This window comes from Anneissia japonica, unplaced genomic scaffold, assembly GCF_011630105.1.
Source record: "Anneissia japonica isolate Jap-2015-1 unplaced genomic scaffold, ASM1163010v1 scaffold287834_len5846547_cov211, whole genome shotgun sequence".
NCBI classification, from domain to species: Eukaryota; Metazoa; Echinodermata; class Crinoidea; order Comatulida; family Comatulidae; genus Anneissia; species Anneissia japonica.
In genome coordinates this window covers 2,981,609-3,009,454 of record NW_022704992.1, presented here as the reverse complement: position 1 = coordinate 3,009,454, position 27,846 = coordinate 2,981,609, and the positions used below count along the sequence as shown (strand labels likewise).

The window sequence follows — 27,846 nt, the reverse complement described above, 5'->3', positions numbered from 1 at the left end:
AAGTTGTATAGAAAATCGAAGTGTCGAATATTCGGTGAAGCATTACATACAATTTTAAACAAAGACCTATAATGGGAATGGTCGACCCAAGTCGAGGTTTTCTATCAAATTAACACGGCGGCGCGAACTGTCAGATCGTCAAAATACGCAGTTAGGCCGATTCTTTTTTATGAAGAGATGATTCAATACATGGGATAAACCGTATTTTCTTTTGGCTTTTTCGATCTTGACCTGGTGTTTCATTGTTTTTATATAGGCCTATGTATTGTTTATCAATATCAGACCTTTTCGAGTAAAATATAATCAGTTCAAGTCTGATTACGGCATATTCAAGACGGGGGAGGGCTTCCCCCTCACTTTCAGAATTATAAAACATGGAGAAAAAAAGTACTATTAACCAAATATTAGGTCTGTGCCATTGCGGCCATCTAGAGTGCCCCATATTCATAAATTGTCTCACCTCCCCAACCATGGTGTGGTCTGGACTGTGAATCCCTCCAGGACCCAGGTCCTACATTTAGCTCTGTCTATTTCGATTCCTTGGATCCGCCACTGATGAAGAACCTATTTTCACACTCACATAAAGAGCTGATATAGGCCTAGTCGTTGAACGAGTCTCAACGTATGTACTGATAACAGAATAACTGGGATCAATATTTTACTAAGTACAGTATACTGTATATCTTATATCATTGTAATTTTACATAGGGGATGATCGAATCATGCAAAGCTCAAGTTACTCCTCAATTGGTTGTATGAAGAATTTTGTTTCTTAAAATATTTGTCAAATGAAGAATTATTATTATCCAGAATTTATTATATAATTGAAATGAAATGAAACTTAAATAGTCTTATACAAAATATTCACTAATATTAATAATTCTGTATGTACGTTAGGCCTACTAATGTGTTGTGATAGCCGTATAAGGTAATCCCACTTTCGTATGGTTTAATAAACATAACAATCTTCATATTATGGTCCCACACATTTGACATTATTTAGTAGTCCCTCAAGATTAAACATAATTATTCCAACCTTATTTTTTTTTCTTCTATTTCTTCTACTTTTAGGGGCCTCATATATTAGAAATTGATTCAACACAACATTGGCGCGTTCAGAGAGAAAGGATTATTAGAATTCCCACGGAATACTTCGCGTGTTCAATTCTATGACTATGATTATAAAATGGAATGATCCAATCTGATTGGCCAGTCAGATTCTAGGTTGCCTGATAACCATTCCCATTCATACAAAGCATGATCATCACATAGCGGTAAACATAGTGCACCGTTACAACAATTGTTGAGCGTGCTCGATCGTGAAATTAAGAGACAAATTATTCTTCACATCTTCTAAACAGACGTTCTATTGAAATCTGAACCAAAAATTTGAGGTACAGTATGCCTTAATACCGTCATTTAACTTTAATTTTTTTATTTGTCATTTATTAATGAAGTAATATGGTAGATATAATTGAATGTGACCGATGTACCGGTAGCGTCGGTAGTCAGCGTACGTTGCATCACATCTCGATCTTTTTGTATGGTGGCAGTCGGGTTTACCCATCTGACAGTTGCCTACAGTCAATACTACTTGCTAAGCTCCATAGCCTAGGCCTAAATTGATCTTATTTTAGTAGTAGTTGTCCTTACAGATTATACATAGATAGACACATGTCCACGGTTGTTGGCATACATTACTACTACCATTACAGCTGCAACATTATGGAATTCCCCTATGGGGCCTGAGTGTGTGTTCCATATGTGCTTGATCCAGTGATCCGGGGTTTTTATGTTCAGCGCATAGAGAAGTTTGATATGCGCTATATAAGTATACAATAATAATAATAATAATAATAATTTGATTAGACCTAGCCTAGGCCAATTTGGCTCAAAAACAGAATCATCATGCATTGCTAGATAGATCAGATTCAGCCAACAGCTTGCCAAGAAGAAGGCATGCATACGCCGTATGATACGGTATACCACACCAGCTATTTATTAACCGGTTGTATTATTTACTTGTGTTGGTAATTTTATTACTGTATTACATGTTAAAACTAACAGTTGACATGATTTGAACTTCTAATCCAAAGGAAATCATGCTTTCAATATACTGTCTGTAATACCTAGACTAGCATAGATATAATTTTTAAATGATTATACATTATTTATATTTTATACTTTATAGTGATAACTTTATTGATTGACATGGTTAGGAAAATGTTTTAAATTAAGGTACAAAATTGCTGCAGGAACAATAATAATCTATTATTTTGTTAACTATGTTTTTGTTGTGGAGAGATGGATAAGAATGTAAGTATTGTAATCATTGTCCTATTTTTTTTTACCAGGAAGGGGAAAGATTTGATTTGATTTGAATTTATTCAGAAGCACTGAACACAAATAAACATTACAATAGAAAAACATGAATTAAAATGTCTTCCTTGTTTAACCCCAAAAAATGCTGGTAAATATCATTCCGGCTTATTTCCATTGGGGTCCATTAAATACACTCACGTACAATAAAAACATTAAATTGGTAAAACAATAAAACATACAAAATGTACAGTCATATGCATACAAAATGATTCCTATTAAATTTCAAGGACAATATTTCAAATTCTTAAAATACTGTAAGTTAAAATCAATTCTTTCATTCATTCATGAGGCCTAACTAGATATACCTTAACTTCAATTTAAAAATCTTTCTTGTTAAAAATGTTTTTTAAAAAGTGTGATAAAAGGTTCCATTGTTGTGCAGCTGTGTAGAAGAATGTATCTTTGACATGTGTCTGATTTAGGCAGGTACTATAGATTGTATGAGAGTTTCTTCTTGTGATATTTTGAATGGTGGATGTCAGATAACAGCTTTGCCAATACAAAAATTTAAGTTGTACATAAATTTTGGTTCTACTACCATGGTTTCACCACAAAGATCTTTATTCATGTAACAACTGTATTTAACAATATGCTTCCAATATAGCTCTTTACCCATACAATATACTTTAAAATCTTCAACATTTTAAACTTTTATCTTTGTGCCAAAAAATTGCCTAATTTTTATCCACGTGTAGAGAGAGTTCATTATTTATTAACCAACTGTTACATGAATCATGCATGAATCAATGTTGCTACTTAAACAATTAGCAATGTTTTCTGGGCTTTTTACCAGAAACAATGGTCACCTAAAGGGAGTAGGAAGAATGAGAAGGGGTTTTACAGTAGACATAGTTATTAATAGTTACTTAATGTACTGAGAGAGGAGAGAAAGAGACATATCAGTATGTGCAATTTTACATGCATAACAACATGTACAATCAATTTTCAGTAGAAAACAAAAATGATGGTACATGACCATGAATTAAAGCCTTGACAGTTATTTTTAAAACAATGTTCTATATCTCTCATGTTTGGTGCTGTTACCCCTGTTTCTTGCAAAATTATATCATGCAAACTTTCCTCAATAATAATTAATGCATTAGTTTTGCTAGGCATAGCTTTAGTTTCTTTCATATTAATTTACTGACTATAAATCATTTGTAGAAAATTACTATTTATCTACTGTACTTCCTGTTTGTAAGTGGGTGGTGAACAGGTTGGAAGCAAAATTACTGAAGAATGCCATAAACAACACAATACTACTGATACTGTGGTCAGCAAAGTATAACAAGGGATATTTCCCTCCAGAAAAAAACATTTACAAAGCTGTAATATTTATCGGTGGATGAAACTGCACAAAACTCAACCATCAGGCTACTCCTTTATATAATTAAAGTATTTGTAAAGAGTGTTTTAAAAAGAAAAATATTACCATATTTATAGGACTTGTATATAATATTATAACATATTCCGCTAAATTGCAAGCTTTTCACAGCAATTTCTTCATGCAGTAGTAATATGATAAATTCTGATTAATTATAGAAGACATGATCACATAGAAAGTAGAAGGCTTAGCGTAGGAATCATAATATATAGACAGCCAATACTGTCAATATGTATTCTCAGGCTAAGATACGGCTTTAAGTTTAAGTCATTTTCTTCAGGTGAATGCAGACTGATGACCTTCCTGATTGTAACAGTCTAAATGCAACTTATATTATCAACATTTGTATTTTATAGAATTTACTCTTTTGCTATCGCAAAAGTTTTCTGGTAAAAGTTTTATGGTAAAAGCCCAGAAAACATTGCAAATTGTTTAAGTAGCAACATTGATTCATGCATGATTCATGTAACACTTGGTTAATAAATAATGAACTCTCTCTACACGTGGATAAAAATTAGGCAATTTTTTTTAAAGTACTGGTCGTACACACAATTTTTATTTTGTAACACTGATTTCTGCATATTATTATTAAACATGTCGGAATAAGAGATTATATTTATTGGTCAACGTGTACAACTTGGTTCACATGAAATTTAGTTTCCACTTCCAGATGATTTTACAGATACATTAAAAATACAAATAAAATGTTAAATTACAACACATAACATGTTATATAACATACAAATACCCGAATATTTTGATGATTGATAGGTTGTACAACAGAAGAAATGTCCTTATTGAAGGATTCTCCAAATCAAATAAATTTGAAGAAAATAGGAAATTTCTCTTTAGGCTGCTTTTATTGTGCTTTCCTGGCAGCTAATGATTATGGTCTACTTAATGTACTTGTTAATGTTATGTTCGTTTGATTTTTTTTTAATGATAAATTGTATTATATTTTGTATTGTATCTTCTGCCTGAATGAATAATAAAATAATAATAATAATGTACAGAATTGTACAGAATGCCAAAATGCCATATGTACTTAAATTTTAAATGAATTTGGAAAAAATGACAAAAGGTATTTTATCGTTCTAAACCTAACTTGAACAATTGTCATTTTTTGCAACATATTGTTCATAACGTACTGTATTCAATGAAAGTTAGATTCTAAAACTGACAGAGTATCCTACTGATCTATTCATATGATCCTGATTAAAAACAATTCAAGTTCAGTTTTAGCTAAAATTTATAAAATGGAGTCAATTGAAAAATTAAATAAAAATGGCCATGAAGTTATTGATTCATTATTGATTGATTTCTATGTTCCATACTAACTAATTTAAATTCAATTAGTATGTTCCATACTAACTAATTGAATTTAAATTAGGTTTCTTTAAACAATGTATAGGCTAGCACACATCCAATATAAAACAATGCTTAAGATGCCTATATGTTTTTAGGTGAGAAAATTGTTTGATACAGGCCTGGCCTGAGAAATGAAAATGGGACATTAAACAGACAAATAACTTGATGTAAACAAAATAGTTTAAAATTTTCACTTTGAAAAGTATATCAGATTTTGTGCAATTACAGGTAAGTATAGAACTCAAGAAGATTAAACTTAATAGGTTTACATCTTAAAGGGATTTTCAGTAATGATAATAGAATACATTCTGGTAAATTATCAAGCTATTTAATTATAGATTCCATCAAAGAACTATCCTAATGCATTTCTTATTAAACTTGAAGTACTCCACAAACTCCCGACAATTTAATCAGGCTTGGCTAATGTATAGTAACCCTCCGTGGCTCTAATTAAGAGTACCACAAGGATGGGAATTATCAGCCAAAATTTCAGAAATTATTGATCTGATTACATGCATTTTTGTAGACGCATGTATATTTGATGGCCTTCACGGAAGAAGAGAAATGTATTGATTGTTTATGGAAAGGAGATATTCAAACAAGTTATTGATAACATGATGATAAGTTAATTGGTAAACTTTCTATCTCGAGTAGTCAATGACGTCAGTCTTCACCAATTACACACGTCACATGACTCTGTCGAACATCTCCGTGCTATTATCAAGTCACTGTCAAGACGCCTTAAATTTTCTAACTTGTAATATGTTTTTTTAATCATTTAAGATCCATAGCCTCATTAATTTTTGTCGTAAACTAGTAGACCCACATGAGTGTGTGATTTCTAATTTAAGGTGAGCCATTCCACCTCTCTCCCCACCCCCACCACCCTCATCACTTCAGCTATGTGCATTGAAAATGCCAAAGCTTTTTCCAGACTATAACATTTTCTTCAACAAAAAACTGTTGTATATCCATATAAAGTATAGTCATGATGTGCCTCTGTGGTCATGATGTGATGTCATCATGACCATATTTAGGCATATCACATGTTTTTGTCAAACAAAATTTAATAGTCTGGACAGGGTATAAAAATTAAAAGGTGGAAACATCCCAGGTTCACGCACTTTGTTAATTGGCGGTGATGAAACCAATGCGTCAGTATTTGTCAATAAGTGCCAAGTCTTTTCAGAAGACTGCTAATGGAACAGAAGTAAACTATAATAATGGCTAATGCTTTAAAAATAATATCATTGATCATTTATTCCATATTAGTACTTCTGATGAACAATATACAGTAATGCAAATGTCTAAATGCCTTACTGTGAATAAACACCACCTCAAATACTGTAAACCCTCTCCAGAACGTCATTTGATGTAAACGCCGCTCTAAAAAGTGCCATTTATTTCCTGAAATGTGCGCCTGCAAATGACTGCAAACAAAACCACAGTAGTAATAATGGAAACCTCCATTCTAGCATCAGTGTTTTCTATAGTAGAATTAGAATAAGTAACTGTTAACGGTCATGATCATGTATCATGACAATTATTAATTTGTCTTGTCCCCTATACTGTATTTCCAGGCATTTTTCTTTATTGTATTATGTATGTAGTATCACAGGTAGTATGTATGTAGTATCACAGATAGTATGTATGTAAAATAGGAATGGCTTCCTAGAGAAATGGCTTCCTTGAATATATATAAACTCACCATGGCATTGAACAACCAATGACTACTAAACAATACTTATGTCAAAACAGATTTTTACTGTAGGTTGTGATAGAAATGCAGTTTTTGTAAATTTTAGAAAATTGCACTTATGAAGTCCTTATTGCAAATATATTACTGATATAATGCGGAAGTTTTACGAAGACATACGGTACTGTGCATATCTATATAATAATTATACATATTTACAGGTATCGTGTGTCAGCAAAGTGCGGGTAGGCAAATCCACCGTCCTAAAGTATATAGACAGTGACATAATTATACTGGCACCTATCTTTCATTCTGTACGATCCTGAAGAAGACAGTGGAGGACAACTATTTTGCTACTACCACTAGGAATGGGAGAAATTGGGTAAGTTATATTTTAGTGCATACCATTTTTGTAAGTTGTTCCTAATAAAAAATAAAACACAAATTTAAAAAAAAAAGAAATGAATGAGTTGTTAACTACAGTAACTTCCTATACATTAATAATTCATTATTATTTTACTATTATTTTCTCTAAATTACTCTAATAACCGTCCTTGATATCTTTTATCGACAGCGCAATAATGTTTAATTTATTTTCCAAGGAGAATCTGGATTTGAAGAATTTTCATAATGAGATTATGATTGGACTGAATGTGAATATTTACTGTATATTTATCATCATAGATTGTACAATTTAATATTTTTGGATGGAAAGAGTAGAATAGGTCGTATTTGAATAATCAATTAAAAAATACTTTGTTTTAACAAAAATTGGTTTGAAAAAATTATCAATATAGTTTATCAAGATGAAGAATTGTCATCGCCTTTTTAATCTAAAATAACAAATTTTTATAACCTTTTTATTGTAATTAAATCTTATCAATGCATGTTTTTCTTTCAACTGCTCAAGGGTTGTTGTTATTGTCAACATATTAATTAAGGATTGCTGTGATTATGAAATTGTTAGACTGTAATTTGTGACTAATTAGCAAAGATTAATTATGGTGTCACTTTAATTGTGACAGTCACAGTACTGGGTTACTTGATAAAATGAGAGTTGTGATGTCGATGTCGAATCCAATTTCCATTTGTAACTAACAGTCTATGAACTTTACAAATGAACTGATTTATGCTTGATATTTTCTTAAATTTCAATTACTTTCTGTAATCATAATTGGATAGTGGTTAAATCATATACAGGGGTATTTTCAGGCCAGTTGGATTCTGGTGGCATACCATTTACATAGGCCTACTGTACAAAGCCCAAAAAGCCAATTCAAACCAACCTCTAGAGAGCATTTGGAGTGGACTGGCTCAGATTATCAACCAGTAATTTTTTCCTTATCTCGTATCTTAAAGAAACTGGCTTGGGCTGGTTTAAAGCAAGATATATTTACCAGCATAATGATGTACAGTTCACCTACATGATACATTTTTATCTACAGTACTCTTGTTCGTTGATAAAATGTATTTTCCAATTAAAATAAATTGGACAATGTTTGTAGTTACTACCATTGCACTCTACTTATATTCTCTTTCCTTGCTACTGCTAGATGTCACAGTGCTGCATCTTCAGACTCAACACCAGCTTCCACGGAGGCAAAGAAAACATCGTTGATTAGCATTTCTAGATCACTGTATGTTCTTCTGCTAGTCCCATAATTTGTGTTGTTTAATTAATTATAACTTGTTGTTTTTGGTGTTAATCTATTATAAAAACTACAGTTGTTGTGTTGGTGTTGTAATCCTTTTGATTAGTTTTTTTATATTACTGTAGTTGACAGATTATTTCCCATTCCTTTTAACAACAGTACTTTGATTTTTTTGTAGGTTCATACTATTAGATTTTAAATAGTATATTATTGTTCATTTTGTACATTCCTTCATTGCTATGAAATATTTTCCTACTTTGATTTATCATTTTTGCTATACATACTTTATTCTACGAGTGACCCCGGTGCATGAGAGTATAGGCTTACTGTACAGTACCATATTATATTATTTTTTATGTTTATGAGTTACAGTATACTGTATGTACAGTAAGAGGTAAAACTTGAATTCGTATTACTGTATTGTACACATGAACTTGATTAGGATAATATTTTCAATTATCTTAAAAATAGTATGAGTTTAATAAAATATATATTGCACAAGTAATTGCAAACGAGGAATATTGTTTAGTGATGAAAACAATGAAAATGATGGTAAATAGAAATTTTTATGTAAAAAAATTAATCAAGAAAATTTGTTGGCAGTAGGCCCGTCATGCCAAAATTGGTCCGGGCCAAAAAATGTCCGGCGGACAGATTTTGGCCGCCAAAATCGGTCCTCTGGGTTGATTTTAGCTGCTAAAACTGGTCCCGCTTGGTTAAAATTGGACCACGTCAGACAGAATGATTCGTATTAAGCTTTTGAGGACGTGTTTTATCAAACCCATGTGATAATGCATTTTTTAGGCGATACACACAGCATGCATCATTTCGGCGGCCATGGTTACAGGTAGGCCTAGGTTTGGGCCAAAAATGAAACACAAGACTGATTTATTAGTGTTAAATATTCCGGATTATTGTGTGTGGTATTATATCCTACATTAGATGTTCTAATACATGAAATAAAGGGGTAAAATTCTTGAATTAAATGCATGTACTTCATCGCGACGAAGCACACATAGCCAAAACAAAACAAGGTAAAAAAATAAACTAAGGCGGACCAACATAATTTAAGACCACATCATTTAACTTAATTTCACCTATAATTTCACACATAACAAATGAAAAAATATACTGTATATAATGAGAGGTAAGATATTTATCTATAAAAAAAATATATATATAACTAACATTATAAAAATACAAGTTCTAACTACAAATAGACGCCAGACCGATTCTGGCTTTCGTGGACTACATTTGGCAGGTAGTTTTAGAGCCAAAATCGATCTGGCGGACCGACTTTGGCCCCGGACCAAATTTTTCCTGACAGGCCTACTATATTTGATGATGTTACGACCACTAATGCAGCGCCTAACAACAATGTTCCTGGTACTTACTGTATGATACCGTATGACATGTCGTTTAATCTCTTAAAAGTTATAAAATTTAAACACTTCAAAAACCTACTTTATGCTGGTTGATTAAGATCGAGGAATGCCGTACCAAAGCTGTAAATCTACAGGCTCTCAAAAGTTAAATAAAATTTCTATACCTGTACACTTTATTTCATTCCTTTACATACGTACTGTAACAGTATTTAAAAATGTAAGGAATACTAATACTGTATACAACTATATTTTTAATTGATTGCTAGTTTTTCTTTCTTTTCTTTAATGGATTTTGAATTATTTTCAGATTAACGTTTTACTTTGGTTTGATTTTTATATGTTGCTTTTCATTTTGGCTTCATAATACAGAGCAGTTAAATATTTACATTCACATGAACAATTTATTTATTTTATTTATTTATTCAAAAACATTTTGAAATTGGATTGGATTTATTCGGTGTAAACACCAAGAATAGCCCACGAAAGTCTAGAAGAAGATTTACAGTATTTCCAGTGGGGTCCTTCTGGTGGTGAATTGTCTGAATTGAGAAGATTAAATAAAATTTGTCACAAATATTTCAACAACAGAAACGTCAAAAGCAACTTTCGCTTAAATCACTATGTTTTACTTATCTTCAACTTTGATCTTACATTTCAAATCTTTATTAGTATTACCGTGACCGCTACTACACACCCGAGTCACTGTATTATGTAGCAAGTATTTTGTCAGTTTGTATGCAGATCATGTCAGCACGCATGCAGTATGCTGACCGTACGTCAGCCTCTGCACGCAAATCCTAACGTTCACACATTGATCATCAATTATGCTGCTGTTTTTATAATTTCTCACGTCTAAACTATCAGGTTAAATTAAATAGACAAATCTTTGTTAATTAAATATGAAGTTTCATCATTATTTTTTTAAATTTGTTAAAACCTAATCTTGTTTGCACCATTTCAAACTAACATATATTATTTACTTTAGTTACTAAGAATATGCAAACACAAATCATTAACAAATTCAACAATGTTTTACAGAGTGGGCGCCAAGTGCATTAACGGTGCTGTTGCTGGCGTGGTAGGCGTAACCTGTATTTTCCCAATTGATTTAGTCAAAACTCGTCTTCAAAACCAACAAAGTGCGCGTGGAAGTCGTCTGTACAACAGCCTGTAAGTATATTATTTTGTACACAAACATGAAATGAAATACCCTATTCCATATGGAAAATTTTGTTGTGTGTGAGCATTGCTATTTGTAAAAGCTACTTCTTTGGAAAACTATACGAAATGATAAATACCCTTGAGAAAATGACAGCTAATTTATTTTTGGTTTAGAAGACATGAATAATTTATAAAGTTCATCCGTAACAATCTCCCTGAAGATTATATTTAAATTGTAAAATTTATCATTGTAGAGACTAGAAGTCTTTCAGTAGTGCTGTAATGTGAAAAATTCCCTTTTATTTAATGAATTATAAATGTCACAATTTTAATCAGTTGACTTAGTGTCTATGTGGTTGTAGTTATTAGGTTTTCATTATAGCCATGATATATAATTCACATACCACACAAGTAAAAATATACTGTATCTAAATTGCAGCTTTTTCTATCCTGAAAGCAATAATCCAAACACAAAATTCTACATTAATTCTTCCTTATTTATAGAATGCTTTATATAAAACCTGTAATGTTTCAATGCTTTATAACTTTCCTTTTAATTAAAAAAGAAAGCTAAAATAAAATGCACAATAATGTGAGGCCTAAAATGCAGTACCAATTTATTGATTTCCCTCTTTTTTTTTTATAACTACAGAATCGATTGTTTCATAAAAACCTTAAGACAAGAAGGATTTCGTGGGCTTTACAAAGGTGAGTTTTCTACAAATCTCTGTTCAATTGGGTTTTTATTGTTGTATTAACTTGGCACAAATTGGGACTCTATCACTAAATGTTATGCAGTGTCTATTATTTCTTTCATTGTATCTAATTTTATATAAAGCACTTGTTCTTGGGATTAATAATAAGCCAGTATATACAGTATTAATTATAGTGACCTATTTCAAGGATTATTATTATTATAATAGACTTTTTAATTATTTGTATATTTTATAATATAAATTAATCTTATAACAGACCATGTAGGTTTTTACTATACAGTAAGTAGGCCCTTGTAAATTAAATAATATTTGCAAATAAACATAGTTTATTTATTAACCATTATAGGATTTATTTAGTAGGAAAAATAAAAGTTGTAAATATATATGCAATAGTTTTGCATTAACTTTTTTTTTTTATTGATTTTGACATATTAAAAAAATTCAAAGAGTTTCCTTTAATAATAGATAAAATATAAAATCAGACTGAACTATGATTTTAAAAATTGTACATGATGTTATTCTGTTTTAGACTTTGTACAACATGAAAATGAATACCTATCAGTAATTCCTGCTGAATTACTTGTAAATTCAAATGAATCACAATTACTTGAGTATTTCCAAAAGTTCAAAGTTCAGATTGAATCTTAGTATACATTAATGGTCAGTTGACTTACTGTACATCACATATAGGAGGGTAATTATATGTCTCTTTGCATGCACTCTTTGATCTGTTTTTATTATCTCCATAGACATTAAATAGATAGAAATACTATTAAAAAGCATGTTGCTAAGAAGACAAACAAAAGCAATGTGTCTTTATTAATTATACAAGGTTAATTAATGATGAATGGACAAATTGTATAAAAAGAAGCAATTGTTATAAGCTTGGGTAATGTTGTAGATCTATATTTATCTCTAATTGAATTCAGACCTTTCACCATTCATGCAAGAATTCTGATATGCATTGCTATATCATAATCAGTATATATGATGTATTTTTAGAATAATAAAATAAAAATTAATCATATTTCAAATTTTGGTAAAAATTAATTTAATTTATTCCAAATTACTGTATGTTTGATGCATAATTCAGATAGTTTAGAAATTAAAAATTAACATTTAAGCATTTGTTTGTCTTCTTGCATTCCAGAAATGTTCACATTTATGTTTTGTTTAAAAAACAAAATCCTCAATTAATGTAAAGTTTCCCCACGCTACTGATTGTAGAAAAGTGACCCTATTCCCTATTGTTTAAATGTGCTTATATTATACTATAGATAGATATAGATAAGGGTATGTGATGAAATAAATGTTTGTGGGCATGGTCTTGTCACCGTTTATTCTATTGCAGTACGCACAACACTGGTAGTAGATTCTGCGGGAAAACGGGCCAACTATGAGGGTGCTACGCTGGCCAGACGGAGGCTGCGTACAAGGCAATACGTCCAGTCTTATGGAAGCAATTCGCTGTTGGTGTGTTATTTAAAAAACATGTCTCGTTTATTGTTCTCAGCAGGAGCGTGCAACCATGTTAAAATATTAGTTCAGTACTGTACATTTAGCTAAAATCTTGATTTAGTATTTGAGGAAAAATTGTGAAATAGAATAATGAACTTATGCATTACAGTGTTGACTAACAAACAAATCTTTCATTTTTTTGTTCTAAAAGTTAATGTGTACTATACTTAAACTATACTTATATACCTAAAAATCCTTTATATGAAGTGATGCTGTATTTATGATAATTTTCTAATGATAGAAAAAAAATTCTCTAAATGCAGTGGCCACATCCTGGATAATCTTCATGTAAATATCTATAATCTACAACATTTCTATACTGCATAAGATTGCTCTCAGGACATTTAAAAAATAAAAGATATCTGACAAAAATATTTGCCAAGAAATATGTTAATTATTATAAATCTACTCTATTGAATTCTTAATCCAATTAAATTGAAATTAGTGCATCCAAATCTAATAGCGTAGTATGAGTATGGTTAAAACCCTGTTCAAAGTAGTAAATGTTTTACACAACTTTAGAATAAAATTCAATTGGAATGAAGGAAATAAAACTTATTTTACTGTAGACTGTAGAATTGAAAATGCAAAATTAATATAGTAAAGTAAAAATATAGAGAAATTTACTAATTTAATTTAATGATTTGAAATCAAAACCATATTAGATAATTTGGGAACCCATCAGAATTTATCGTTATATAAATAGTTTAATAGATCTTAGCATGCTGTATAGTGTTATTTATTAAAGAATTTGTAGATATTATTAGTTTGCTGCACTCTCAATAACACATGCACCTTTGTTTATAATTCATATCTTTTTTTATATCAAATAAAATGTTTAGAACCTTTGTAAAGAATTAATCAACCATTGATGAAAAAAAATAATTTTGGCACTATTGAAGTGTGTTGCTGTTGCTCATGTTAGTGTCCACAATGACAGAAAATCATTATTGTTCATATTTCATGTCGGAAATCATCCTTTAATCTATAATTATTATGTGTCATAGAAACAGCAGATAGTAAAGCTTAATATTTTTTTCTTCATTTTTTTAGGTTATGGTGTAAATGTCGCTTTGATATCGCCAGAGAAGTCAATCAAACTAGCTGGCAATGACATATTTCGAGCATTACTAAGTAAAAATGGGTGAGTATAGTGGTGCAAAATGTATCTCAAATATAACAAAAGTTTATTTCGTAAATAAAAATTATTGTATGTCTTAGCCATGTATAAGTAGTTGATAGTTCATCAAAACAGGCATCCTCAAAAGCACATCCTTCCCAATTGAGCATAATCTATTCCATGCCTCTTGTCGGATGTATTTCCTGCTTCTAATCACCTAACATCATCATCATTGCTCCATGCTAACACTCATCCTACCATCTATTTTAGCATTGGTAAAATCATGAATAGTTACATGATGTACATTGCCTTTCACTGCTTCATGATGGTGTCTCTTATTTACAATCAATGTTTAGCAATTATTTTTGGAATGTTTTCAATAAAATTAATGGCATTTTTTTTCACTTTTTCATTGGAATTTCCCATTGACCAGTGGTAAAAAAATTAATGGCTAGCTCCTTCAAATTCCTTCAAATGGCTTTGAAACACAGGCTTCTCGATAATCAATTGTATGTTTGCCGTGGATACCAAATTCCTGTGTCTACAGTGGAAAATTACGTGTTAATGGCATGGCTATACATTTTTCACTAACGTATAAGCTATTAGAATGTGATAAATACAAATTGGAGTCTTAGTGGTCTGATTGCTAAGATATTTCCTAAAGTCATGTGACGTAAGTCTCCTGAAAGTGGTATAATTTACATAAAAAATATATGAGGATTTCATGCTATAATATTGACTTGGTATCTAAATTACACACCAGGGAAATAACTTATCCTCTAGTTATTTCTGCAAGTGTACAGATCGCAATTGTGAGACACGTGTAGGTTTGTTCTGTATTGGAATGTTTGAAATGAGTATAAAAATTGCAATAAAAAATTGCAATAAAGTTACAAGAAACCCAAATATATAAGCTGATAAATAAACCTGCATTTTAAACCTCAACATGTGGAGGTGTGCATACACAGGAATGTTTGTGCTGAGAAAAGTAATTTTGTTTTCCAATGTAAAAGCAAAGAATACATATATGCCTACAATAAATTTCGCTTTATCAAAACAATTTGAGAATATATGCATAAAGATTGTCCTTACTGAGTACAATAACAATATTTTTCCTTCTAAAAGCAATACACTCATGCAATCCAAACTACTACATTAATAATAATTTATAAATGTCATAATTTGGTTCTCTTTGGTTCTCTAATATATTAAATCAACATCTTTAATAAATTTCTACATTTTTTGTTTTGCTTATTTCTTTTTTTTGAAATTGTTACAGTATTTAATAATAATGATTTTAATTCTAAAAGCAAATATTTGTTGTAGTAATAATGCATTACTAATTACTCAAAATTTTAATTTATCAATTTAATAAAGAAACCTATGTGCAAAATTGTTTTTTGTGAAAATTTATTCAGCCAATACTCTTGGCAAAATGTCAGTCAGCGAATTGGTAGTTGAGGCAAAATAAAAGTACCTTTGACAGTTCCAGTATGCCAGATTAACTGCTGCAATTATTTTTACTTACACTGCAATTTTTATCTCATGATGTCCTTCATTATGGTGAATGGTCTGGGTCCAACCCTGCCAAGATATTTAATACATTTAACATAAAAATAATTGATCAGTTTAGTGCTTGTGTTTTATAAATTTCTAAGCCATGTTCTTGTTTACAAGTGAATCGGCAATAAGGTACAGATAACACATTCATTTTTAATTGGTTTTGTAAAACTGGCATATCTTAAAATATAATAAATTACAAGTTATTAATTTCTCAGATAGCAAATAATATGTGGATGGTGTCAACACAAAATGCACCAATTTTTTCCACAAAAATTGTCCAAATTATAACCTGTGATTGGCTGTGCATGTGATCCAGTAGACAAGCATAAATGCAAATGTATCCAGTGGTAATTGTATCCTTCAGTGTAAACGAAATGTAGAGATTCCTCTGATCAATACAGATCTTCATATTCTTTTACATCAGGTAATAACCTAATGCAAATACTGTCACTTGTTATCTGCCCACTCACTCTCAGAAACTTGGGCTTTGAGGGATGATACCGCCACAGAGAATAATATCTTTTATTGAAACGAAGGGTGTTTTCATTAAAAGATTAATTTGATTAGTCTGAAGTTTCACTCCATTAATACTAATATGCCTTCAAATTAAATCTTATATTCGCCTCTAGTATTGAATACACTTTCTCTCCATGATTGCACACTTTTTTCTTAATAATGATTTCACCTTTAATACTCTCTAACATATGTCACTTTTCTGTTTAAGCCCCTTTACTTCCGACTTGTAGGAGTCGCCCACACAAAATATGTTGAATAAATTAGTAAATTCATTTACTTATTGGTACTCAGTCTGTTATTATTGTTCAAATTAATTTTCCTAATTAACTAAGGGTTTTTATAGCTTCAACCTGGGAATTTCAAATACAGTTAAGCTAGCAAATATTATTATTTATTATTGGTTATAAATTTATAATTTTGATTAAGTAAATTATACTTCCGGCAATTACCGTAGTTCCTCTGGTATAAGCCAACCCTCCCCACTCCTTGAAGACAAGATTTGGCCAATATTCGGGGGTGGGCTTGTACATAAGGAATCTTCTTTTCAGTCAAATGGCAATTTTCCAGCACTCTATGCCTAATTCAAGCCAAGAAGCACTTTTTAAATTTTAAATTTTAACTTTGTACTCAGGGCCCGAAGGGAAACCAGTCTTTTCGACTGATTTTTAGTCTAATAAGAGTACTCACCATTTTTGTTGTTTTATCACTTATCAAGTTGCTAAACAAAAATATGATAAACTAAAACATTTAAAATAAAATGGCTAATAAATATAGAATTAAAATAAATCTAAACCATTTCCATGGACAGCAAGCTTGCATTAATAACATGCATCAACTGAATTTATTTTTGACAAATCATTCTTTGGGTTCTGCACAAAATTTGCTTGTTAATGATGGAAGACTCCCACACTGATGTACGGCTTTACTGTTATTATTATTATTGTTTTTAACTGATTTATACCAAACTTCTTTTAAATTGAACAGTGAAGCCATCCCTATGTACAAACAGATCTTAGCAGGGGGAGGAGCAGGGCTTTGTCAAGTAGTAATCACCACCCCTATGGAAATGCTGAAAATTCAACTACAGGATGCAGGCAGGAGTGGTAAGAGGAATTACTGTAGTTTCACAATATTTGATTTTAATTATGTTAATTATGTGCATTATATTATACTGTAATAGGTTTTAAGTCAGCATTTTGTCGTTATGTTTTAATTTTGGTTTTTTTATGTTTTAAAATAAATTTTGAAAAAAGAAGTTAATTTTGATTTAGAAGTGCAATATCATACTTTAATCAAGATTCTGAATAATTAATGGATTGTAAAAAACTGCATTGTTGCCTATCGGGCGCTATGAATGTTAATTAAAATAATATCAATAATTTATTTCGATTTCAGCTAACCTAAATAGTCTAAGAAATATGCCACAGGGTCCTCCAGGAGAATTGTCATCCAAACTCAGTCCACTACTTACAAGGGCTTACTCCGCCACAGCAGCTGGTTCCAGAACACCCACTGCCTTAGAAATTTCAAGAGAGCTCTTTCGTGCTAAAGGAATCATGGGAGTCTATAGAGGTTTTGGTGCAACGTTGATGAGGGATATTCCATTTTCAATGTTATATTTCCCTCTCTTTGCATATCTCAATGAAAAGGTGAGGAAATAACCAAAGAAATACATTTAATAACAAATTAATTTCCCTATCTCTAAAAGCACTTGTATAGATTGCATTTGAAATACAATTCTGGAAATGCTTTTGTAACATAAAGATATAAATAAATGCGTAACTACAAAATATAGTATACACACTCTATATTAATAATAATATTTACAATAATAACAATAATGTGCCAATTTGAATTTCAAATTTATGATTTATGTAATGGGTTTGTTATGATAGTGCTCTATTTGAACAATCTGTTTTTATATACTGCAATTAAATGACGTACTAATGTACTAATAACTATTTATTGCATTTTACTTTGGGTTAAATTTCTGGCTAATAATGATGTTTTGCAAACAAACAAATATACTGGCATTGGTTGTCTACCTGTGAATTTTGGTGTACAGTATTTTATGCATGTTTGTGCAGATGAATAGCTTAGTGGTTAAGATTCTTGCCTTCTAATCCCAGGGTTGTGGGTTCAATTTCAGTACATTCCCTTTTCATCAATAAGAGACTTGATATATAAAGAGTGTACTTGCTGTTGGATGTGAAGGAAAATTTTTTTAAATGTATTTCTGGTTTGTGGGTATAATTTTTCCAAATATCTCTAATATTTGAATTGTTCCCGTAACAAAGGGGGTGCCATTTGAAGGAAGAAAATTTACATTTTAGCATTAATTTGCATCTGGATGCTTAGCAGTAACATGTACTTCTTTATCAGTCTACCCTTTATAATCTGTTATATTTTTATTCTTTGTTGTACAATAGGGGGTGCCATATGAAGGTGGAAGAGCAACATTTGGACATTCCTTTGTATCTGGTTGCTTAGCAGCAACTTGTGCTTCCTTGTCAGTCAATCCTATTGATGGTAAGTTCCCTGTCCTATCCATCACTTTATTTCCTAGTATTCATTCCTCTATTTTTTGTCTTATATTTATTTAAACATCTTGCATAAAGGTAAATTGTTTTGGATTTTCTCAATACAATGTTTATTCTTTCCACATGTCTTGTTTTTGCTTCTTCATCACCTGTATCCCTACTACAGCACTTTGATTTTTCAAAATCAACCTATAGTTTATATTAACCTTATTTGTAAAATTAATCTAATAACTTTAATTTCACCAATATAATGAGATATTTCTGTAATTAATTACACTTTCAACTACATTGGTCTAAATACATGTGATTTGAAAATCAAAACATGATTGGATACTGAGAAATTGTTTGTGGAATAATACCACATGAAATAGATTTAGTATAAGCTAATAATAGCAATCTAATGAAAGTGAAATGCAGTGGTGCACACACCAACGAGATCTGATCAATCATGCGAGAGGATAAAGCTTTACTTAATAGAGTGAAAAAGAAGATGAAATAAGGCACGAGTTCTCTAGAGAATGGGTAGGCAATTACCTAAGATTCCGCAATGCAAATTCTCAAATACGGTATATAAATGTCAAACGAAACTGCATGATAAAAATTTACCAGATAAAGCTGTAGATACACTGTCAATATAGAAATGATATTTTACTCAAGCTATTGGATTTAAACTACATAGCGAGGATGGAAATTGCTATCAATTGTACAATGTGGATATGAAAATTGTATTCAGCAATCAAAGAATATCCACAAAAAACTGATATATTTACCCAATATTAAAGACAATATTGCCCTCTGCAAAACATCAATAAAAAATAGGTCTAAAACTTTTAAACCAATCACCCTGTATTAAAGACAATTTATTGCGCTATACAAAACATCAATAAAAAAAAGGTCTATAAAACATTTAAATCAATCAGAAGGCAAAATTATATGGATTACTCTTCAAACTCCTACAATGAACAATGTAGATTATTTTTCAAAAAATGACATTTATAGTAGTAGTAATCTACTAAGTGAGGTAAAATCTACATCAATGTCTTTAAGTGTAATGTTAACAGCAAATAATGAAATTTAATCCACTAAAAAGATAAGTTTTACTACCACAGTATGTTTATTAGTATAATATTAACCGCAAGTTATGAAAATTAACCCAGTGAAAGGATGAAATTTTACTACTGAAAGGCAGACCTAATTGAAACCACTTTAGTTACATGACATTTTTACTGTTATTTCCAAAGATCAGATTAAAATGTGGGTGTCCATCATTTTCAAATTATGAAATTTAAAATACTGAAAATATGTCTTTTTACTACTGATATGCAGTAACAGACAGATATATACAGATACTGTATAAATTAATATAAAGAATGTAAGGTTTTGCCGCATCAAGCCATATTGAAGTAGTAGCACTGCAGAAATTTTGTTAAACACAAGTCTGATAGGCTTCATCATAATGCAAAAAATATGTTGTTACCCAAGCCAAACCACCTAAATTTTTAAGATTTTGGGGTTTGAAAAATTTAGGGTTAGCCTCGTTTTTAAGTAAAAATACTATATTTATTTACCAAGAAGCCTAAAATATTTCTGTGATGTTTCAAATGCCATTTTTAAGTTTTAATTAATTGCCATACAGAACCATAGATGTTAGCCCTTTGGTTAATGTTTACCAACCTGGGGTGAGTGCAGTGGCAGTGCCAGCGGGGGGACAGGGAGGGCTTAAGTCCCCCCCCCCACCGGACAGGTCAAGCCCTCCGCCGGACAGAGCTTGCCGGGCAGTCAGACCATAAAACATATAAAAATAGGCCCACTCCAAGCCAGCACATGTCTGTCCCAGTCTGAGAGTGCCATTTCCGGCCATCCAGAGGTTGCTATACTTAAAGGCCAGCTCTGGGCATACATTTTCTCTTCACTATGTGTTCAAATACATTATTATAAGATATCATGCGAGTTATCACGACAAAAAAATTCGCCAATTTGACTGAAAATGAGAATATAAAAATCCACTTAGAACCGCAAAAATCAAGCAGTCTACTTTTTTTTCACTAGCTAGGTTTTAGAATACTCAAGCGTGATGAGAAAACAAATTACAACACACTAACTGTCAACCAACGACACAGCAAAAACGTGACATCGCGCTGTTGCGGACTTCCACGCTAACCTGTAAAACGTGTCGGTCAAGATGGTGTACAATAAGCATAATTGCCATAAACAGAATCAATACAATTGATAAAACTAAAAAAAAAAAAAAATGACAGAAGAGAGTAGTACCAAAATAGGCCTACTACTGTGTTTAGTTTTTTTATTATCATGATACTTGTCCGATCCTTTCGTGTAAAGAATGGATTGGCAAGTTAGCGCAAAGCTCAGAGCGATTGACTCCCCGGAAAGTGAAAAAAATCAAGTGGGTATGGTGGGGAATAAATGATAATTGCGCAGAAATACGTACTTGACATAAAATAAAAACTCCAGAAACAAAAAGTTTAACTAAATTCACCCCAGTTTAGTCATTTATAGTGTAATTTTTTGCCCTATTGTTTATTTGTTATGTTTTTTTCAAAATGCCTGCTCTTAAGGTCATTTGTGTGCAAAAGAATAGGAAATTTGCTGGGTAAGTTTACCTATACCCCACTTTTAAAAAAGTACTTATTTAAAAAAAAAACCATGTAGCAAAACAAAATTCAGAAAAATCCCGAAACATAGGTGAATCAATATATTGATAATAACTATAATATATAATCAATACAAAATTTTTGCCCGGAGCTGGCCTTTAAATAAATCTCATTTGGGACGGGGAACCTCCCCTCAACCCCTTCCCCCAGCTTGGGCCTACAAACTCAAGTTCCCCTGTCCAACAGCTTACCCCCGCCCCCAAGAAAATATATCCTAAAGCTGTCACTGAGTGAGAGATGGTCATCACACCCTAGAACGGCCTTGATTTTTAAATGTCACCATTTCTCAGCAACAAAACTTTTTTTTTGCCAGGTTATATTCAATTAAGTTCATGTGGTTTGAAGATAATTAATATTTACTAAAATTTGTTTATATATTTTTCAGTTATAAAGACAAGATTGCAGTTATTGAAACAGGCTAAAGGAGAACAATGCTATACAGGCATACTGGATTGTGCAATGAAAATATATAAAAATGAGGGCGTGAGTGCATTCTTCAAGGGTGCTTCCTGCCGAATGCTAGTGATCGCACCCCTATTTGGGATTGCTCAGGGTGTGTACTACATCGGTGTTGGTGAATTCATTCTGGGCATCAATAGCAATTAAGCTGGAGGATGATGAGTGGCAGGAGAAGTATGATTTAATCCAAAGGTCATTCAACTCATCTGCAACTGTGCCAAACCTTGTAGTATGCCTTGAAGATATATATAATAATGTCCCTAGATCTTCCGAAGTATGCTGGTAATAAGTAATAAGAGAATAAATAATTTATTATTACCAAGATGCAGAGTAAGGTAGGGTGAAACTGTAATATCACCCACTCAAATTTAACCTGACGTTCTATTTGTTTTGTCAGTTGACTTCTAAGATGTCATTGACAACCCACAAGAACCCAGTGACGTCATATTGTATCATGTTCGCTGAAATGTATTAACAGTAAGTACTGTATTGGGATGTAATTGTAATTATATTAATAGAAAGGTTTCGCACACGAACGAATACGTGTACGCATACTTGTAGCTATCCGTAATGGTTTGTAGCCATGCTCTACTGTCGCAATTACAGCAAAGTTTAAGCGTAGGGCCTTAGGGCTAGGCTATTCCATTTTCTTCTCTCATACATGATTCTCAAAATCAGATTTTGGTATGGTCTAAAGTTTTGATATGTAAGGTTTTGGAAATTGGAAGTGGTAACCAAATAATACACATTCCCTTGTTGCCCAGAAGAGTTGGTTACTTTGTGACCCAAAAATGCCTGGCTACTATAAGCTAGGCCTGGGGAGGCCCTAGCAAGAAAATCCCGACACCAACAAGCACCGACGTTTTTTAATACCCCAAAATGAGACGCATCTTATCGTCGTAACTTGCTGTCTTCAAAAGTCACAAAATGAGACGCATCCTATCGTAACTTGCTGTCTTCAAAAGTCACAAAAATGGCACGTATGTATTAAAGATGCATATATTTTTTAAAAGGTCATTCTAGGAATCAAAAATTTTCCTACGCGTTTTTCACTTAAGTGTAGTGAGGGAGATATGTGTGTCGTCCACACGATTAGTGGACAGCAACCGGCATATGATGTCAAATGATGATGTATATGTCACACTAACTGTATACGTTTGCATGGGAAACCTCCGTATTCACAATTGATTTCATCCCAAGTTCATTGCTTTAGCTATGCAAATTTTAAAAATAACATTCTCATTGCTACACAAATGTTTGGCTAAAGAGCCATAGCCTTGTGCTGGCTATCAAATTTTCTTTGACAAAAAGGTGTTGTGTGCCCATACTGTATATAATCATGATGTGCCTATATATGGTCATGTTGTGATATTATCATGACCATATTTAGGCAAGTCACTTGTTAAAACATAAGCAATACTGTAACTAGTGTCATTCCTGCTAGACCCCTATTTTGTCTTCAGGATGTATTGTGTTAAACAGTTGATGCCGTATTGTAATTAAGGGTATTGGTATTACGTATGGTGAATTGGGCGATAGATATGTTAAATCAGATTATATGTGTATTGTCCTGTAGTAATTGGATGGTCGGCTCTTTCTAAATTTCCTAAATTCAAATAGCATAATAGTTGTCCCCTGCCAAGAGAAGATACTTATTTCTCCTTCCAGCTAAAAATCCCCAGTTGTCATTTTTTGAGTGAGAATTTTTCCTTTTCTTGTGAAGGTAAATACAGTATTCTCACATTCTTGGTCAAGGCAAGAATTTTTCCTCCTGGATGAGGGTAATAATTATTTCCTCAGATTGTTCCTACCTGGTTGAGAATCAAGTAAGGATAAGAATTGTCCCCTACAACAAATGTTAAAACTAAATTTCTAGCCTAGTCAAAAAAATATATATTCAAAAAAATATATATTAATACAATCAATGACAAAAAAGGAATACTTGTCACAAGCAACTGTTTATTCTGCTTATTATTTCCCTTTAACAATTACAAGATATTCCTACAATATTTTTAATAAAATTGAGGAAACCCACCAAATTCACAGATAGAAATTCCACAAAATCACTTGATGTTAATGTTGGTGAAAGGGAAAAGAAGTATATTAAATCGTTTTAGATAATGGGAAAACGTACTAACAACAATTTACGTATAAGACATTTTCAGTGGGTTTGGTTTTTAGCAGTGGCATGTTGATGTTCTAGTTTAACTATGCTTTACTGTCCTTATGATCTAGTAGGGTCCATCTTGAAATTGGGAAAATATTTACAGTATTATATCTAAATTTCATCAGGGGAAACCTAGCAGTTTAAAAAACTTGTGTCTAAACTGATTTTGTTGTATGGTGCCATGAGGTTTTAATACCATGGAGCGCAGTACCAATGAAGTATGGTACCATGGAGGTAAAATATACCGTACTGTACCATGAAGGATTAATGCTCATGAGGTATGATAATAGAGGTGTAATGCCAATGAGTTATAATATCAATGAGGATACTTGGAGGTATTTTCCAACGAGGTACAATAATATGGGGGTATTACACCAATGAGGTATGATACCGTGAATGTGTATTTGGTATGTTGAAATGGAGGTAAGCCTGTAATACCAATGAGTTATGGTACCATGGCAGTATAATACCAATGCGTTATGATGCCATTGAGGGCGGTATGTTACCATGAAGATGGTATACTGTACTGATAAGGTATGATAACCTGAAGGTTTCCTTGGAGATACCAATGCGCCGACAATGCATTATGATACCATAGAAGTATAATACAGATATGATATAATACTTTTATGTTGGTATGGCCCAAACCTTCAGTTTCACAAGTGGAAAACATTGGTTTTAATTGGATAATTTTTAATAATAATAATACACATATTTATGCAGCTGAGAACATACAAAATATTATCTTTATTTCAATTTATTTATTTGAAAATTTTGACATTCAAGTACAGAATTCATTACAGATACTGGTCAGGGACAAAAAATAATGGACATGGCTTCATAATAGTAATAAGTTTAATCAAAAATTACCTGGAGATAATTGCTTTTGGTATTTCTTTTAAAAAAACAATTAAATCGCTAATTATATATTCATGGACATTAAAAAATTGTTTTTAAATTTGTATTTTTTTAACTTATAACATTATTTTTCATTTTTTTAAAAGAAATATTATTTATTGGCTAAGCTTCAAAAGCTGAATGCTTTGTGGCCTGCAGGCTAAGGAGAAGTCTTGGGCATTTAGAAAAGCCTATCAAATCTGTAGGCCTTAAAAGCCAGAGAACCTTAAATATTTAAGGTCTTGTGAACAAAAATGTAGCATTTATTTCAGCCCTGGACTACCTAATGACTATTTGGCACTTATTTGTGTTATTATTTTTGTAATCATGTCAACAGTGAACAGTAATGTAATACCGGTGGTGTATCTAGGACTCTTGAAATGGGGTGGGGTGGGGGGCCTCGATTAAATGAGGGGGCACTAGGTTGCAAAATAAGGTGATTTTTCTTTTACTAATGGAGCATAATTTTTTCGCTCCAGACATTTTCAATGGAGTGGGAGGGGGTAAACTTGGGGAGGGCGCAAGCATTTTTTGGGGGACATGTGCCCACCGTGCACTTCTAGATACACCACTGTAATAGCAACACGTGTTGCATTTATAGATCAAACTGCCCATTCCATTCATAGAGTGCATTTTGTTTAATACATGGTTTTCCATTAAGAGTAAAACAAGTACAGTAATTAACAAGTAAACAACCTACTTACAAACCAAGGTGCTTTTGAACAAAAAAGGGGTCCTTCCAGGGGTGAGGGGATAGTGCAATGTATAGAAATGCTTTAAAGACCACCCCCACCTCCTCCTTAACCGCAACAAATATTGGGAGCAATCAAGACTACAATTACCAAGATGCCTGTTAAGCCAAACCAAACATTCTCTGCATCTCACGACGATGGCACTCAGAACAAATTCTTGATCAATCGCATTTCTCATCGCATTGTGGTGTCAAGGAATCGTGTCTTTAGACCATCAGCCAATGTGGTGAATGCTTGGCTTTATTTACGGTGATTGTTATTTTGAAAGAAATAATTCATATTTATTTTGCTGAGCATTGATATTTAGCATGAGCAGCCTGACGATGTCTGATGTAATCAAAAGTGTACTTTTAAAAAGAAAAAAGAATGGTGTTCACTAATTTTACTTTGTGGGTCATTCAAAAATATCAGCATTTTTTCTACTGCAGGAGGGATTATTTTTTTCTATCTATTCTCACAGTAATTTATTTTAAATTTTCATTTTAATATAATTAAAAACTTTTATCAGTTTTATTCTACATTTCCCAGTAAAATAATTTGTACAATTGTGAAAATGTTGATAATTTTTAGTGAACCCATGCACTAGTACTTGTTGAGTTTTGTGGATTGCAACCAGGGCTGCCAGGAGAGAGGTTGGTTATTATGAAGAAAGGCAAAGCGGGAAATCTTTACCAGTGTCTCAAATATTGAAAGCAAGACATTCCGAACTGACAAAAAATAATGAAAAAATATGTCAGCAGATTCCAAATCCTTAAGTTTGGGGCCACTATATTGCAAACTTTACCCCATTATCTTTTGGCAGCCTTGTTTCCCAGTTCAATAAGATGTGTTAATTAGCTTGTTTGTAAATCACAAAATAGAATTGTACATGTTGTAAAAGGTCAAAGGCCATTAGTTGGTGCAATCTACTGTAACACTAAATTTATACAAAATGGTAGAATCTTGTCTGCTTTTGAAACTAAATAACAAAATGTTGTATATTATTATTTTTCTATGTGGATAAGATCCAGGTTTTGTTGGGGAGAATTTCCAAAATGTTTCAAAATTCCATTATATTTTGAGTAAAGTTATTGCTGCAGAGGTAGTAAAAGTAGAAAAGTTGAGGGATATATGTCTATCCATGGTTGTGTGCTATGGTTTGCATTCAGTAAACATATAAAGTGATTATTATGTAGATACAAAGAGAATAAATCTGCTAGTTCAAATATCACGTTTTTGTGTTTTTATACTGGCTTTCTAAGCATGTATTTGTACAGATCCCTTTGCAGTACAGTAGGAAATAATTAACAGAGGCATGAGGCTAAGGCTTGTTCAGGCTTTACTACGTGGTTGGGTCAGAGTAGAACCCTGTGCTACGAGGCAAATCCCACACATTCTGCTCCTAAAAAGGCCTGCTAAGCCAATTTGGGGCAACAAAAAAATGTTCATGAACGTCCCAGGGTCTGGAGCTCCTGGATTTAGCTCATAGGTGTTATGCCACTGATGAAGAGGAGCAACTTTTCCCATTCAGGTGTGAGAAGTGAATTAAGCTGTAGCGTTGTTTTTAAGTTACTCACTTTGTAAACCCTGGATTCAAACCCCCATAACTTTAGAAATTAATTTCATGGCTAAACTGATGTATTTTGAGACAGTGGTGTGGACGACCAAAGAAAGCGAATTCCCCCACACTGACCGCCTTCATCATGCAAGACAGTTGAGTTAAAGTAAATCTTGTTCATGCTATAGGCCTACTGTACAATAGCTATATCTAACGACCCTTGGCCCCTTTGCTATACCACAAAAGATATTTGCTATTGAAATACAGGTACAATGTATTTTCCTATGAATTGGTACATATTTTTATGCAATCAAAACAATTACATATCTGATTGATTTATTTATTTATTCAAGCTGTTCTT

The 27,846-nt window shown here is 32.1% G+C and overlaps 1 protein-coding gene across 2 annotated transcripts; it reads left to right on the top strand.

Moving 5' to 3' along the window:
- The first annotated feature begins 1,239 nt into the window (after positions 1-1,239).
- Positions 1,240-27,156, top strand: LOC117105007 (mitochondrial glutamate carrier 1-like). Of its 2 annotated transcripts, XM_033245988.1 has the most exons (10): positions 1,240-1,394; positions 7,052-7,212; positions 8,384-8,467; positions 10,906-11,037; positions 11,681-11,736; positions 14,316-14,406; positions 17,446-17,564; positions 17,857-18,110; positions 18,891-18,990; positions 22,059-27,156. In XM_033245988.1, exons 2-10 carry the CDS (start codon positions 7,199-7,201, stop codon positions 22,277-22,279), a joined length of 1,071 nt encoding a protein of 356 aa, XP_033101879.1. In that variant the 5' UTR covers positions 1,240-1,394; positions 7,052-7,198; the 3' UTR covers positions 22,280-27,156. The 2 variants fall into 2 exon arrangements, with proteins under 2 accessions (XP_033101879.1, XP_033101880.1); XM_033245989.1 differs by lacking the exon at positions 8,384-8,467.
- Positions 27,157-27,846: the final 690 nt, after the last annotated feature.

Bases quoted from the DNA above. Each gene is read 5' to 3' on its own strand.
- LOC117105007 (XM_033245988.1), top strand. The intron at 17,565-17,856 runs GTAAGAGGAATT...TTTCGATTTCAG, and splicing joins ACAGGATGCAGGCAGGAGTG to CTAACCTAAATAGTCTAAGA. The intron at 18,111-18,890 runs GTGAGGAAATAA...GTTGTACAATAG, and splicing joins TTGCATATCTCAATGAAAAG to GGGGTGCCATATGAAGGTGG.